Source organism: Lonchura striata, chromosome 2, assembly GCF_050655825.1.
Source record: "Lonchura striata isolate lonStrDom1 chromosome 2, ASM5065582v1, whole genome shotgun sequence".
Taxonomy (NCBI): domain Eukaryota; kingdom Metazoa; phylum Chordata; class Aves; order Passeriformes; family Estrildidae; genus Lonchura; species Lonchura striata.
This window is the reverse complement of record NC_140704.1, coordinates 104623312-104639504: the sequence shown is the minus strand read 5'-3', so window position 1 is coordinate 104639504 and position 16193 is coordinate 104623312. Positions and strand designations below refer to the sequence as shown.

Here is a 16193-nt window from a genome sequence, read left to right as displayed (position 1 = left end):
GCGCCGCCGCGTGCATTTCCTCTGCGTCCGAAGGGCAGCCTGGCCCCGCCCCGGCAGAGGCCACGCCCCCGGCGCGCGCTGCCCTCTGACCACGCCCACCGCCCTCCCCAGCGGAGCCCCGCCCCCCGGGGCGGTCGGGTTTCCCGGAATCCCGGGATGCACCGGGTTGGAAAACATCTCCGGGATCATCGAGTGCAGCCTGTGACCCAGCGCCACCACGTCAGCTAGACCATGGCACCAGGTGCCACGTCCGAGCTCTCATTAAACACCTCCAGGGACAGTGACAACACCACCTCCCTGAGCAGCCCATTCCAATATTTAATCCCCCTTTCTGTGAGGAATTTCTTCCTAATGTCCAACTTGAACCTCCCCTGGCGCAGTTTGAAGTTACGTGCTCTTGTCCTGCTCGCCCGGGAGAAGGACCGACCCCCACCCGGCCAACACCTCCTTTCAGGCGGTCGTAGAGAGCGATACGGTCACCCCCGAGCCGCCTGTCCTCCAGGCTAAACACCCTCAGCTCCCTCGGCTGCTCCTCACAGGACATGTGCTCCAGACCCTTCACCAGCTTCATTGCCCTGCTCTGGGCACGCTCCAGTATCTCCATGTCCTTCCGAAACGAGGGGCCCAGAATGGAACCCAGTATTTAAGGTGTGGCCTCACCAGTGCTGAATACAGGGGGGAAATCCCCGCCTGGTCCTGCGGGACACACTGTTTCTGATGCAGGCCAAGGTACCACTGACCTTCTTGGCCACCTAGGCACATGCTGGCTCATGTTCAGTCTTGTTGACCAGCACCCCCAGCCTCTTTTCCACTGGGCCACTTTCTAAGCACTCTGACCGCAGTCTGTAGTGCTGCATGGGGTTATTGTGGCCAAAGTGCGGGGCCCAGCATTTGCTCTTGTTGAACCTCATGCTGTTGGTCCCAGCCCATCTTTCCAGCTTGTCCAAGTCCCTTTGCTGACTCAAGGGTGCAGGTGAGTCAGCGGGGCATGGCTCAGCCCAGCCCAGCCCAGGCCAGACAGCATCACTGAGAAGGGTGGGTCTCCTTGCTGCCGGAGCTGGTTTAGCCTGCAGTAATGTTCTACAAAGCCAAAGTAGGAAATAAGGAAATCTGTCTCCTATATTTGCCCCATTATGTAAGGCATTTCATATCAATGTGTTTGCTGTGGAATGAATCCGTGCAAAGTCCTCTAGGTGAACTCAGGCACTTGGCATTACCGCTGTTAAGGAAACATCCCAGTCTGACCATTCACAAGACTGTCAGTCCCATTCCCAGGGCCAGAGACTTTCACTGCTGGGACCACAGCCCCTTTCCAGCAGGCAGCTCCAGTGCATCCACAGGTGCCCCACTGGACCCCCACACACAGTCAGGCCAGGTTTCCTTACTGGATCCACCCCACATTCCTCATGGCAGAGTCTCAAATGTCTCGTTCCACAAAGCAATTTATTCATGGTGCAGTAACACAAAAACAGCCCCAGCTCATGCCTCTGAGAAGGGACCCCAATAAAGAAGCCCCCTAGCTTTTATATCCCCACAGTCAAAGCCACATGCAAACTTCACTCTTACTCATGAGTCTTTGCCCCTGCTGTGTCTCCCAGTGTCCATTCATCTGGCTGGCACCACCAAAGGGTTGGCAGTTCATGGCCTCTTGTCTCAAGCTCCCACCAAGAGCTCCACCTACATCTCAATCTGCAGCTTGCAAACCGAGCTACTGCCCCACATGTATTCCTCAACAATCACTTCATCCCTGGGCACAGCCCAGCACATGCTGTCCCTGGCTGTGTGTCACCCCCATGGCTGTTATGAGGGTATTTTATAAAAACTCCTGGTTTGATTAAACCAAAATGCTGGTAGCTCACACAATCCCAAAATCACGAAATGGGAAAGGAAGGGACCACAGTGCGTCATCGGGTCCAACCTCCCTGTTCAACCAGGGTCATCCCAGAGTACATGGCACAGAGTTGCATCCAGATGGCTCTTGAATATCGTCAGTAAGAGAGAGTCCATAGCCTCTCTGGGCAATCTGCTCCAGTGCTGTCACCCACACAGTAAACAAGTTCTTCCTCATATTTAGTTGGATGGAGCTTCCTGCGCATCAGTTTCTGCCTGTTGCCTCTTGTCCTGATGCTTGGCATCACCAAGCAGAGCCTGGATCCATCCTCTGGGCACCCTTTGCTCTAAATATATATACACAATGATGCAGTCCTCTCTCAGCCATCTCTTCTGGAGGCTGAACAGGCCTAGGTCCCTCAGCCCTTCCTCCCTCATGACAGAGATGCTCCAACTCCATCGTATTTGTATATCCACCAGAGCTGCTCCGGGAGCGCCACATCTCCTTTGTACTGAGGAGTTGGTGGTGACGGTTTATTTGTGAGGGCCAGGGGGAACAGTCAGTCAGTGGTAACACGCAACTGCTTTCTCAGGACACGCCTTTCCAGCGCTAACTGTATCACGGGAGGTTTGGGTTGGATATGAGGAAATGGTTCTTTACATAGAGGCTGGTTGAGCACTGGAACAAACCCCCAGGAAAATGGCCAGGGCACCAAGCCTGACAGAGTTCGAGAAGCGTTTGGACAACGCTCTCGGGCACGCGGTTCCTGGGGCTGTCCTGGGCAGTGCTACGAGCTGGACTTGGATGATCCCTGCGAGTCGCTTCCAGCCGGGACACAGCGACCCCGGGCCCGGCCGGCGGGCGCTTCTGCGCATGTGCGCCGCGGCGCCTCTTCCACGGCCGCGGGAGGGGCGGGGCGGTGACGCCGGTGCGTGACGCGCGCGCCCCTCCCCGTGGCCGCTCGCGCTTGCCGGGCCGGCGCGAGGCTGTCAGTCAGCCGCGCGCCGCCGCCGCGCGCCCTCCCTGCCGCTCTCCCTGCTCCCCTCCCTGCTTCCCTCCCTGCTTCCCTCCCGCCTTCCCGCTGGGCTCTCAGGGACGCACCGCCAGCGGCCATGAAGATCTGGAGCTCGGAGCACGTGTTCGGGTGAGGGGGCCGGGCGGGGAGGGCCGGAGGGCGCGGCGGGGCCCCCGCGCTTCACGGAGCCGGGCCGTGCGGGGCCAGCCGGGTCTCGCTGGGGTGACGCGGAAATGGGAATGCTGCGGGCACGGCCGCAGGACGAGGAGGGGAGCCGGGAACGGGCCTCGGTGGTGCCGGTCCTGCATCGCCTCGAGCTGCTTCCTGCGCGGCCGGACCCCGCGCCTGGGCTCCTCCTGTCTCAGGAACAGCATTCCAGCAGGATGGAGCGGTAGAGCTGGCCCGACAGCGTGATGGCTTGACAAAGGGCTGTGAGTTTCGGGAAAATGACCTCCACACTATCAATAAAAATGAATCCCAAGCTACTGATGTAGGCTATGGTGCATTCCAAGAGGTGTGGACGGAGTGCCGGTGTCCCTTAGCCCAGGTGTGTGCCCCGCAGCCGGCTCTGGGTGCGTCTCGCCGTCAGCGCTTTCCTGCGCTGAACGCGGTTCTGCCCGCCCGGTTCCAGCTTCGCGACACGGGGAAGCAGCAGGGAAAAGTATCGGGAGGCGTGTACCAGGCTGTCCTGGGGAGCTGAAGGGCTCTGCCGTGCTGCTGCAGCTCTGGGATGATTCCTCTGCTACAGGTGTTCCAAAAGTCTTGAGGCCCGAAGAGCACCGGGGGTGATAGTTCTTAACATATTTACAAAATACCCCTGATGCGTTGCTCTGAATTTCTCTAATTACCTCAACACAACTGAATTCCTTGCGCTGATGCAGGTACTTGGTGCTCCACTTCAGCATTGGTCTGGTGTAAGTGAGCTGTGGTTTCTAGGAGGAAATATCAGGCAGAAGCTTCTCGAGCGTGACACAACTCCCGAGTTTCAGATGAGTATTTGTCACCTAGGGAATGCAAAAGCTATTTTTATTTGACATTTTCTCATCAAATTCTGCATTAGAACATCCCCATCTTATGGCGTAATGTGTGTGGGTGTAGGTAGTTCATTTGAATGGTTAATAAAATGTTGTTTTGACTTATCAGATCTCTGACTCAATCCCTTAGGGACATTTAACAGAATTTTGTCATTTTCAGTTTGTGGATCTTCTGTTGATGGAGGTGTAAAGTCACCAAAGATGGAACAAGGAACAATCTTCCAGTTCTTCTGCTGCAGGAATCGAGGGCTCTTATTTCTCCTGCTTGCGCCAGTAAAGCTTCCTGACACTTTTCTTGTTAGAAAAATAACTTATTTGTCCAACTTTCTGTTTGTTGTTGTAGTGCTGTACTGTCAGTGCCTTTCTGTACCAGTCTATTTTAAGACTAAAATAAAATCCATTCAGGACCCCAAGTGCAACTCTTAAGTACAAGTTGGCATCCCTAAGCCTTCTTAAGTTAGATGCCAATTCTTGAATTTTTAAACATAGCTTTAAGGCTATCATGTCAGGACAGTCAGTATTCTGAATAAAGAAATAATGAGGGACAGAATTTCTCTGTTGGATCAAGTCCATGGTTTCTGTAGCCTCATCTGTTTCAGAAGGAAACACCTGAAGTACCTCAAGAGCTATGTGAACAGTCTGAACTTGAGTGGCAGGACTGCTCCAATCCCAGGAATTTGAGGTTATCAAAATTTGTTTTGTAAAAACAGTTCTGAGAAGAGTATCTGTAAGTGAAGTTCATGCTAACAAACTGCTGGAAGCAGTGGTGTAGGTGCAGACATCAGGCTGTGAACTCATGGGGTTTCTAAAAATCTGTTTCTTTATTTAGAACTTCCCAATCATCCTTTTTTTAGTAGAATTTAATTTCACTTTGCTTTTGTTTTTGCTATAGGAAGGAGCAGAAGCTAGTGATGTCCTCTTCAGTTTATTTGGTATGCTTAGAATTACAGAAAAATTTATGGTGGAGTGGACTCCTGCAGGTCATGCAGTCTAGCCCTCTTCTCAAAGCAGGGCCAGCTTATGTGTTAGGTGAGGTTGTTTTCCTGGTGGAGTTCTGGAGTGAGCTGAGATTTCCACCATCTGTGGGCACTGCTTGGAATGCCACTTGTAGCAGTGAGTGACTGTTGCCCCTTGGCTTCATTTTTCTTAGTCTTGGATTAATAATTCTTTGCTTCAGTCTGGAGAGAAGAATTTTTTTTCTTCTGTTTTTGTATCAGTGCTCTCTTATTGCCTTTCCAAGCATAACTGTATTCCAAAGGGATTTCTGTGAGCTATCAGCTGCACAGCCTGTACCACATGGCACAACCTATATCCTGATTTAGTATCATGTGATTACTTGCAATTCAATACAAAATACTTACAAATACTCTCACCTCTTCCTTTTGCAGGCATCCCTGGGATACTGTGATCAAAGCTGCTATGAGAAAGTACCCCAACCCCATGAACCCATGTGTGGTAGGAGTAGATGTCCTCGACAGGAGCCTGGATAACCAGGGGAGGCTGCACAGTCACCGACTTCTCAGCACGGAGTGGGGATTGCCCAGTATTGTCAAAGCGGTACATTTTTGCAGCCTTCATTCTTTATTAAGGGTGTGATCCCTTTTATATCATCCTGTGAATTGGAGCTGACTTTGAAGTAAAACATGAAACTTGTGTATGTCTGTAAATGCCTTCCAGGCTGGTGTGTGCCATGCTCAGTGGCTGATACATTCTAGACAGTGAAGTCTCGCCACTGATCACAATCCTCTGGTATCCATGAATTTGTATTTATTTGGGTTCGCTGAGAACTTGGCATTCATGTGTTACAAGGTTCAGTTTGTTTGTTGGATTTTGGTACTTAACCTTTCTTTTTCCCCCTTAGATATTAGGAACAAGTAGAACTCTGACATACATAGAGGAACATTCTGTGGTAGATCCAGTGGAAAAGAAGATGGAGCTTTGCTCAACTAATGTGAGTACTGGCTTAAGAAGTTTCTGGTAATTACTTCTGGAAGGTGGATGTTTTGCTCTTAACGTGTAGATTAGAAATGTATCTGTGTCTTTCATTGGAGGCAACAATGTACAGGTCTTAATCAGTGTCTTAGATGAATCTTCTTCCCTTCCCTTTTTCTTTTTCTCCAAATTTAAATACTTAATCATCAAACATTTGTGATTCTGCTTTTAATGTAAGATTAGTTCTTGGAATGCATGTAAAATAGTTTGACTTTTAGATGAATGAGTTCTGTCATTTTCAACAAAAGTTTTAATGTGAAATGCCTTTTTTCATAGAATGTAAATGAAGTATTGTGCTGTATTTTGGTATCCTGGTAACTTGTAACTCTCAAATTTAATGTGGGGTTGTCTGTAGGAGAGCCTTGTTTCTGTACAAGAGGCCTTGTCCTTCCTGAGTATTAATTTTCTGTCTAGTCCAGGTGGTGCTATGGGGGTCTGAAAGAGCCTCTCTTAATCACTGGCAATAAATCAAACTTGACATTCAGAGAAAGCTGTTGGTGCTCTGCCCTGTGAATGGGAAATTTGATATAATTAGATCAAGGATAGGAGATGATGCATCACCCTTTATAGGTCTTTCTATTGACTGTGTTCTGGGTTTTATATTCTGTGTACAGTATTTTGACACTAAATTGAGTATTGAGTAGTGCTGCTGTTAACAGCAAAATGAAAGGTGGGAAGTGAGGATTTCAGCTCTGTTTTTGTTCTTAAGATTACGCTCACAAACTTGGTGTCTGTTGATGAGAGACTGGTTTACACACCTCATCCAGAAAACCCGGAAAAGTAAGTAGGGAAATTTGTGTGTGTCTTTGTGTCTAGGAGACAATTTGTTAGTCCTTTTCAGCTTAGGTGTTAACCTTTCCTTATTCCCTTACAGGACTGTGCTAACCCAGGAAGCAATTATTACTGTTAAAGGCATTAGCTTGAGCAGTTATCTGGAAAGCTTGATGGCAAACACGATATCTTCTAATGCCAGAAAGGTACATCTTTATTCTGTTTTCTCCCTCTCTTCCCCCACCCAGTCACTCTTTTGAAATAGTAATTGTCAATGCTGTGTGTTGAATGTTATACCTAATTTCTCTAGATTTTGTGCACAGTGCTTCAATAGATTTTTTAATAGAAACTCAGAAACCTATTTCTAGGAGTTAGTGCTAGTAGAAAATGTAACTTAACTTCGTCTTTGTAATGTGGATATAATATCAGTTAATACCAGCATATTTTCTGTGCTGCTTTTGTCAGTTGTTCCAGTTCATATCCATTATTGAGCTGTCTCCTTGCCTTTGGCTGAAAGTAATTTAGTGTAAGCAGAAGCATGTTCTTTGAGAAGGTGAGGCTGTGCTGGCTCAGCTGGGTAACACTGCACTGACTGCTCTGTCCTGTGTTTGCTTTTTCTATTTTACCTGCAGCTGTGGAGCTGCTCTTCAGCACAAGCAGAGCTATGGGACTGCTTATTGGGCACTTTGTCCCATAGTTTTTTTGGGGAAGAAATGGAATTGCTAGAGAAGTATAGGCCTTGCTGCTTAACAGGATGAGTGCTGTTAGGAGTTTGGGATTGTGTTCTGCATTGCTGGAGGGGTTCAGCACAGTAGGAATCTGGCCCAGGTAACTCGTACTATGCCATAAATCCTGTGCTTTGGCCACCCCTTCATCCTTGTGAGGGATACTCCTTGAACAAGCCAGTGTAAGACAACTTGGTAGGACCAACTAGATTAGAGAGGAGAAAGCCTCCTTTTCCTACCTTTCTGTGTGCTTCTCCTAAGGTGAGTGGAAAACATGTTAAAATCATGGGATGGGGAAGGAGTGATGGATCATTTCAAGACACTGAGGAGTACCTTTACCTAACTGGGTGCCCTCTGTTTGTTTTAAATGGAAGGTATTTCAGTTAAATTACAGTTCTGCTCTGATCCATTTAAAAGTCTGTGTGGAGTGTATATTCTTGAAAGAGAGGAGCAAACCCTGGCTCACAACCAAATTTCAGGCTGATCCAGAGGTAGCATAGCATTGTCTAGTTGGCTGGTGTGCCAGATCAAGTTAGGCACACATTATAATGCTGGCAAAATTCCTCTTGAGGCATCGGTTATTATTTGCATGTCTCTTTTGAAATCAGAGAAACTGTAAATATTTCTTTGTACCTGTTGAGGTGTTGCCTGTGAGAGAGCTCAATTTCTTCTAAAGATTGTTTTGTTCTGCTATTTTCAAGGAACACACTGGCTTACAAGCTTCTTGCAAATCAGAAAGGTCTTCTTGTCCAATGTATTTCACTGAAAAGTCTCTACAGATTTTGAACTTGGCAGGAATTTGTAATTGTTGTTACCAACCCTTTCCTTGCTAACCAGTACCTACTGTGCTACTACTAGCTCTTCTTACATGCTGTGCTGTGTCTCTGTGCTCTCAATCTCCCTCTTAAACTTCATGACAGTTACCAAAAAATGTTTTGTTTTTCTGAAGAAATAGGAATTGAAACTTTGCTCTGAGGTAGCAGTGGCAGGTGATGCATTATTATTTTTAATGTCAATGAAAAAATAATTTGCTGTTTGTTGTAAATCTTTTTGTGTTACTCTAGGGGTGGGATGCTATTGAGTGGATAATTCAAAATTCTGAAAGCGCTCTAAGCTAGCAGTTCTCCACACCTGCAGTTTGTACTAACTAGTGGTAATGCCAGCATTCTTCTTCTTGGTACAGCATTTCAGCTTTCTAGCGAATATCTGCATGGACTGTTGTCGCGTGGATTTCATAAACTACCCTGCATGTCTGTTTTGCACACCTTGCATACAGGAATGGCAGACCTGTTCCTTGCACTGCAGTTGTGGAGGGTGAGCGTAGCCCCGGTCCAGGCTGGATCCATGAACCCGTGCTTGTGCCACTCGGCAGCCAGCGTGCTGCAGCCATGCAGTGTGCCACACAGTCTTGCTTATGGCTTGAAAGCTGCAGACAGCTAGGGATGAGAAGGTGTCCCTCCACTGAGTGTTTGATCTGGTCCTAGTTTCTGTGATTTCAGTATATAAGGCTGGTGCCTAAAGAAACTAATAAATTGGCTAGTGGAATTTGCTTTATAAAAATGAAACAGAGCTGTGTTCCTAGGATATAAAATTGATATCTCGAAACAGGTTGCCTAACGGGCAATGTTTTGTGTAGCGGAATTGTATTTGCTTTTCTTCTGCCTGAGGAATAATGTTGCTCTTCTGAGGAACTCTGCAAAGCTTGAAGCTGTCAGGATGCCAGACTGTTCCTGTTTTTCATTGGTCTTGTAGTTATATTCATTTTGGTAGTGACATGTCCCTGCAGTTATATAACTATGAACAAATCTGAGTTCAGCGTTGAGAGAATTGAGTGTATTTGCCTCTCTGAGACCTCTGCAGATTGTTCTCCTTCCACTAGTCAGTGTAGCCTGTCCCTGTCATTCCTGTATTGGCTTCTGCTTCAACCAATAAGATTTCTTAAAAAGAAAGAAATCCATTTTGCTGCTTCTCCTAGTTAAGAAAGTTGGGCTTTTTACACTGCTTACTTTGAGACCTGTATATGCCATGAGCGTTTGCTTTTACATTCTCATTCCACTAAGCTTTTATGGCTGTTTTTCTGGAAAACATCAACTACAAAGGCTCAGCACTTATCAGTCATTAAGCTCTACCAACAAATCTTCATATGCAGCGCTTGTTCTGCCAGCCACGTCATGCTGCTGACACCTGCAATACTGAATAACACAACGTGCATGCCTGGGGATGAATGTGCTTGCTTAATGACTGACTTGTTGTACAGTATGACACTTTATAGATAGTCCTCTGTCAGATTTTTCTGAAAACTGTGTCGTTTATGTGGCACTTGGAAGCTTTGGATCTGGTTGAGATTTCTAACTTAATTTCCTGTGCAGAATGTTCCTGAAGTCTTCCTTGCCAAAATCATGAGTTTATTCTTAGCTGCAAAATATGGCATATAGTGTATGCAAGTCTAAGGAGCTATACACAGACTTATGTACTCTCAAAAACTGGAGGAAATATCTTGGTGTGCCAGTTGAATGTCATGGATTTTTAAAAATAATTTATCTCATCCACAAAGATACCAAGTAAAACACAGTGATGTGATTGTTTCAAGTCAGGGCTTGAAAAGAATCTGTGTTTTTCTACTGAGTGTTTTCCATGGCCATGATGTTTGACCTTCTGACAAGTCTTTGAACAATATAACAAATGTAACATCCAAGCTGTTGCTGTCTCAGTTCTGTGTACCTGTGTCACCTCAGACAGGATATTTAGACTTGACTTTTAAAGGTCCAAATACCTGCTTACTGAAAGATGATTCCCCTTCCCTGCCCCCAGTTTTTCCTTAGTGAGCACTCATCTCAGTTAATTCACAGCTGGTTACAACTTGTTGCTGTGCAGGAGCTTGCCCATGTGTAGGTGCTTTTATTTGTGCTTTGCTGGCATTCCCAGGTCTTGCACAGTCTGTGGAGAAGTTGGGAATTACTCCCTGCTGAAGAACCGTCACTTGGTGCTCAAATGGAAGGAGCTCAGAAGTTAAATCTTTGCTTCTAAGATCTTCTATCAGCAACCTATACTTAAAGTGGACAATTTCTTGAATATTATTATTATCATGTTTTAAAGGCATCTCTTGAACTAGTTAACTTAAACATCCTAGTTCTTGAGGTATTTTGGGGTGGCGCTTAATCTCCCTTTCTGAGACTTGACTAAAGCTGAACACTTTATTGTGACACCTGGATGACTTTTCTCAGTTTAAGGACTACCTGCCAGTGCAGAAGTAGCAATTAGTGTTTATTCTGTGAGTCCCTGGAATATGGAAAACCCAAAGAGAAACTGAGTCAGCCCTTCACTGACCTTAGTGAGTCATCTCAAGAGAGTCTTGAGATAACTGTGCTCCTATTTACAGTAAAACTTTTTTTATTTTAATAGGTTGCACTTTGCCCTCTGGATCTGGTCTTATCATATTATTCCAGAATGATGTTTGTAGCCTGGCAGAAAAATCCTTGAAGTGTGTATGAGCTTTCTTCTGACATTCTTTTTTCCTTAGGATTTAAAGATGCTTATGCAGATTCTTGTTCATGCTTAGTAGTCTGTAAAGGACAACAGCAGGTTCTGGACACTGTGATGTTTCTGTGCACTTTATTTTAATGAATACAACTAAAGTTGCTCATCACAGTTTGGAATAAAACTCTCTATGCAGAGGAGGCCTTGCTTGTCCTTTCTTCAGTGTCTACAGAAGGTTTAAACGCTGACAGTGGCTGTCCTGAACTTTTATGACTTTTTGGGCTCAACCTTTATCTCCAGAATTCTAAACTTGGCCAGAGCCACGTGGCTCCCACTTACTGCTCTCCACTGTTTATATTTCTTATTCTTAGTAGAGTAATAGAGGTGAATATCTCTTGACTTCTCTCTTAGTGAAAAAAGGCCAGGTGTTCTCCTGGTCTGATCCCATCTGCTTGCTTTGACAAAAGCTGCTATTCTGAGCTTGCAGAGTTATAAAATCTTGACTTTTGTTTAGTTAAAGTCTTTCTTGACTTCATTGTGCCACTGGCTGCATCTTATGGTCATTAGAGTGCAGCTGCTACAGAGTCTTCTTCAGGTAAAAGATTTTAGCCAGGCTTATTCCCCCGGGTTCTCCAGCCCTTACTGAAGCACTGGCTATCAGTTCTGAGCTTGAGACGTTCCCATACCTTGATATAAAATGTGCAACTCTCAACTAGTCTGATTTAGCTGCTGAAAAGTTGCTGTGTACAAATGTAGAATACAGTGTGAGTCCACTTCTGAACTCTTGATAAGTATCAGATCACTTAGCTGCTACTTTAAAGAGCACTGGAAGACTTTCATTGTCCTGGATCTTCTCAAAAACTCTCTATATAACTTGGCTAATAAAGCTGAGAACAGTACCTGGATTTTGCCATAATATTCTTTGGGTGGTGGGAGCAGTAATCATCAAAACAAGCAATTCTCTTAGCTAAGGAAACTTGACTGCTGAATTAGGCCTTGTGCTACTGGGAGCTCACACCAGCATTGCATTTTTTTCTGGTTTAGGGGTGAAGCAAATGCCGTTGCAGCGAAGTTTCCACAAGAAGATGCTAAGAAATTGTCAATATAATCTGGTATCTAACTATACAGGGCATGGCATTGATTTTAAAACAAGCTTCATGTCTGACAGAGGAAGAACTATAGAAACCTGAGCAGTGGTGTTGTGTGTGTTCTGATCCTAAATTCTGGTATTTTTCTGGCAGGGTCGGGATGCCCTGGAATGGGTGATCAGCAAACTAAACACAGAACTAGAAGAGCTGAAGTCCACACGCGAGGGGATCAAACCAGCCATGGCAGCAGCGGCCACGGAAAAATAAAAACAAAAATTTGGGTTCACCAAATGAAACAAAGTAACTGACAAAAAAGTCTTATTCTGCAGACTGCTCTGTAGAGCTCCCTCCCAAGGCTGATCTGCAGAGGTTTTATCCATTTTTAAGAATACCGGATCAGTGGAAGAGAACCTCATCCATCATCTCCACAGCAGCTCTTGTTACCTACTGAAGTTTAAACTGACCTCCTGCAGATGCTCTTTTCATATGAACAATTTATGTTTAACACTGGAAACAAAACATTTAGCACATTCAAAACAGCCTAAATGTACCTTTTCAAACAAAGGTAGAGGGCATGTTATATTTACACCATCTCAAACTGAAAAGTTTCAAACAAACTTTTGTGTGGGATTAAGGTTTTTCTGTGTGAACTTCTATTCTGTAAAGGGCTGATAGGTCCTAGAGCACTGAATTTTGTCTGGTTTGTAATCTGATAATGTCTTATGGACAGTTAAAGGGGAACTACATGAGTCAGAACATGATACTGTAGAATCTGATATTTATCTAGAGGATCATCTTGAAAGGCTACATCTTGTGTGGAACTAACTCTTCTTAGGTTGTTTGAACGTGCTGCCTGAAGATGACACACAGATACTTTACCTCTTAGATGTTTGTATCCAAACAAGGATAAAGTTTCTATTGATGTTAATAGCCTAAAATAGTTTTTATGGTGGGGAGAAGGGTATAATTTATTTTCTTATTTATTAATTTGTCCTAGTTCCTCCCTTCCCTATGTGGACAGGGGTAGTGATTACTAGAAGGTGCTGGAAAATAATTATCTCTAAGAAGGGTATTTGTAGGCTGCTGGAATAAAGAGACCATGCTATTCTACTGGTCCTTGCTCTTCACATCACATCTTAACTGAGGGAAAAATTGATGCAATAACCAGAAGAATTGAAATGAGAAATGAGCAGAAAATTTTAAATCCAAATGATAAGGTTTCATAAAGAGAAACTTTTAATTTGCTGAATGGAGAAAACAAGAGTACAAGAATCACAAATGGACTCTCCTTTCTAAATGCTTTCTGTTAACTACTGACTATCAGTGTAACTGAACCTTTTCAACTCTTTTCCACGTGGGTACAAAATGGTTTTAAACTCCTTTGAAATGCTTCTCATTATCTGGAAAAATACTCCAATAACTGCAGAAACTTTCCTATTAAGTATGCATAAATATATATTGGTAATAACTCTAGCATTGTCTGATGTTTACAAAATTGTCCTGTTTGGTCCAGATGTAGTATATGTTTCTCTGACAGAACCTCTGTTAGGGCATTTAAACTTATTTTTTGGTGTGCACACAAAGTGAGACAAATGTTGCAAGGATGCTTACTTGTTTAAGTGGCAAGTGTGTGCTCAGGAAGCTGTTAAAGAGCATGAGTAACTTTTAAAAAAACAGAAGACTAAAATGTTGGTTGCTGTTTTGAGCTGATGATTTTAAAATGTTTGTAGCTTAAGGGAGTTTTCAGTATTCATATTCTGGTTAGTTTGAAAGTAAACTTTATTTGGGTGTAACTAAATTACATGATCCTAATGAATAAACCTACTTTAAAAAGTATGTCTATTAGTTGAGAGCAATTAAATGAATAGCAGATATTTACATTGCTCTTTTTATGTGGACCTAAAGCCCTTCCTATTTTGGAACAGAAACAGAGCTCAAAGCAGCCCATGTCTGGAAGGTAAGATGGATGGCTTTGGTGCAGGTCAGTTGTCCTCCTTTTCAGGAGTGATGCCACTTCCTGGATGAGGAACAGAGATGTTCTGGCTCTTGGTCTTGTTCTGCTAGGCAGAGGAGTGCAGCTATGGCAGAGCTCTGCACAAAAAGAGGGAAAAGTTGGTGGCGTGTGTACATTTGAAAACCTGTGCTGCAGTATTTCCATACATGCCTGCTGGAGGAATGAAAACATGAGTGTCAGCAGGGGTAGGAAAGCCTTTGGAGAGGTTCATTTATTGCTTAAGTATGGGAGAAGAGTTGTCTAAAGCTTCTCCTTGCATCAGAAATGAAATATTTACTTAGTGTTGTCTTATGGCTGGCTGACTTGTGCATTGCACTTCCAGCGCTTCAGCGCTGGCTTCCACAAAAGTCACCACAGGCTCTCTGGAGCTGAAATCCTCTGCCACACCCTCAGGTCAGCACCAATTACACATCAAGTTCCTGTATTACTTTCTTGACACTTTGTTTCCTTGCAGATAATCCCTATGTGCTTCTGTTGCAGCATCTCCTTTCTATTTTGTTCCTGGTTTTGGGCTGCTTTCACTCCACCCCTACTTAGGAAGTATGTGGCTAAATGCTCGGTTTTCCAATCTGCTGCTCCACTTGCCACCCATCAGCACCTTTCTTACTTGTGTCAGTCCTCAGTGCTTCTAACCATGTTGATTAATAGGCAGCAAGTGCCATCTTGAGAAATAATTCTGCATTTTGAGAGCTTAAAGTGGAACTGAAGTTGGGTTTTGTGAGTTGTGAGAGGGAGGTTGCAGCAGTTCAAGCTGCAGTTTGGTGTTTCTCAGTTGCTGGGTTGCAATTCAAGGGTGTGATATAGGGAGATGGTTGGATTTTAAGAATTTGGTGCCAGCACATCAGGTCTCCACGCTTAATAGAAGTGTGGCTGCTCTCCCCATCCCTACAGCTGCATCACACGTGCCTGCTGTGGAAGGAAGAAGCTGGGAAAAGCTGATTCCTCACTGCAGGGGAAGCAGTGAGGAAAGACAGCAGCAGTGGTTCCCAGAGTGTGGCAAACTTGGCACATTTGTTCTTGGCCCTGAAGGATCTTAAGATGTTGAAGATGCCACACTCCAAATAGACTGGCTTCTGGTTGATGTCTAGTTTTTGTGCTGATGCAGGTTCATGTTAGCAACAAAAGTATTAACTTAAAACATAAGTAAGTGTAGTCAAATGGTCTGGTGTGTGTCTTCCATACTCCTCCATGCTCCTTACTTCTTTTCCTCATCAGGTCAGCAGACATGCTGGAGGAGGGTTATATTTGTTGGGACAAAAGGCAATCCTAGTGGAAGCTCCCATATTCTTGAAAGTTTTGCTTAAAGTAAGAAAAGGCATTGAGCTGCAGTGGGTGGTGTCAGGAAGTGCTGCAGAGCACAAACTGGGCACTGATGTACTGACGGTGTAATAACCTAGCAGTGAGTGAATGACCAGCCATGCTCCTTGGTGAGAAACTTTTCATTCAAATCCTCAGGTGGAGCAGTGGTGGGTAGGCAACACCACTCCTGCTGCTGCACCTCCCTAGACTGAGATCTGTGAAGGCCAGGGCTGTAAAGTGTCTATGTATCCTGTGGTGCTATCCAAAATAAATGCCATGTGCAGTTTAAAAAAACACTTCTGGGTGCGACTGGTAATATTTAATGCACTTGATTTTCTGAGAAAACTGCAGAAAACCATTAGTCTGTGCTGGGTAGGCAGCAGGATCCAGTACCAGTCTCCCTGGAGCTTGCTGTAAGCCACACGCTGCTCAAAAGCTCTGCAGGGGTCCTCTGGGCCTGGACTGGTAACTGCATTTGGGACTTGCAGCTGCTTAATTTTGCATTAGAACAGGAAAGACTCATCTAAAATTACTAGCCTTGACTTGTAAATAAGACCTTATTTATCTAATAAACTACCTTTTCACCCCACCAACACTACTTGCCACCTGTCAGAATCATACAGATTATGGGCTAAGCCTTTTAACAGCAGCTCCAAGGGAGCAGGTCATGCGTTCACTATGGATTTGTTCAGTGAGAAGGGATTTCTGTGAAACACAAGTCCTGTCCTTTTAATTTTTCCACTACTGAGGTGACTGAGGTATGATTCTCATTTTACTGGAAGGCACCCACAAGTGAAATCAGTAAGGGCCCCTAATGTGGGGCCCTGCTGGTACAATACCTTCTCTTTTACTTTGCTATAATTTTACTTCTGACTTTGCTAAAGATCAGAGCTCTGCTTGGCCAAACAAATGTGGCACATAGCCTCACCAGCTGTGCTCTGTAGGAA

General features: G+C 44.9%; 1 protein-coding gene across 5 annotated transcripts; it reads left to right on the top strand.

Moving 5' to 3' along the window:
• Positions 1-2728: 2728 nt before the first annotated feature.
• On the top strand, positions 2729-15542 carry PRELID3A (PRELI domain containing 3A). 5 transcript variants are annotated; one of them, XR_014953394.1, is made up of 7 exons: positions 2798-2975; positions 5269-5437; positions 5742-5831; positions 6582-6652; positions 6747-6849; positions 8433-8545; positions 12087-12209. XR_014953394.1 is itself a non-coding variant. In XM_085573737.1 (7 exons), the coding sequence occupies exons 1-6, from the start codon at positions 2944-2946 to the stop codon at positions 7166-7168; spliced, it is 525 nt and encodes a 174-aa protein (XP_085429863.1). In that variant the 5' UTR covers positions 2798-2943; the 3' UTR covers positions 7169-7196; positions 12087-15542. The 5 variants fall into 5 exon arrangements, 4 of the variants coding, with proteins under 4 accessions (XP_021383465.1, XP_085429863.1, XP_021383467.1 ...); XM_085573737.1 differs by lacking the exon at positions 8433-8545 and adding an exon at positions 7109-7196 and having other exon boundaries at positions 12087-15542; XM_021527792.4 differs by having other exon boundaries at positions 2799-2975; positions 8433-8521; positions 12087-15542.
• Positions 15543-16193: the final 651 nt, after the last annotated feature.

Excerpts from the sequence above, each read along its gene's own strand:
- PRELID3A (XM_021527790.3), top strand. The coding sequence starts at position 2,944 with ATGAAGATCTGGAGCTCGGAGCACGTGTTCGG. Across the intron at positions 5,438-5,741 it reads TGCCCAGTATTGTCAAAGCG|ATATTAGGAACAAGTAGAAC; the intron begins GTACATTTTTGC and ends TTTCCCCCTTAG. Across the intron at positions 6,850-12,086 it reads TATCTTCTAATGCCAGAAAG|GGTCGGGATGCCCTGGAATG; the intron begins GTACATCTTTAT and ends TTTTTCTGGCAG.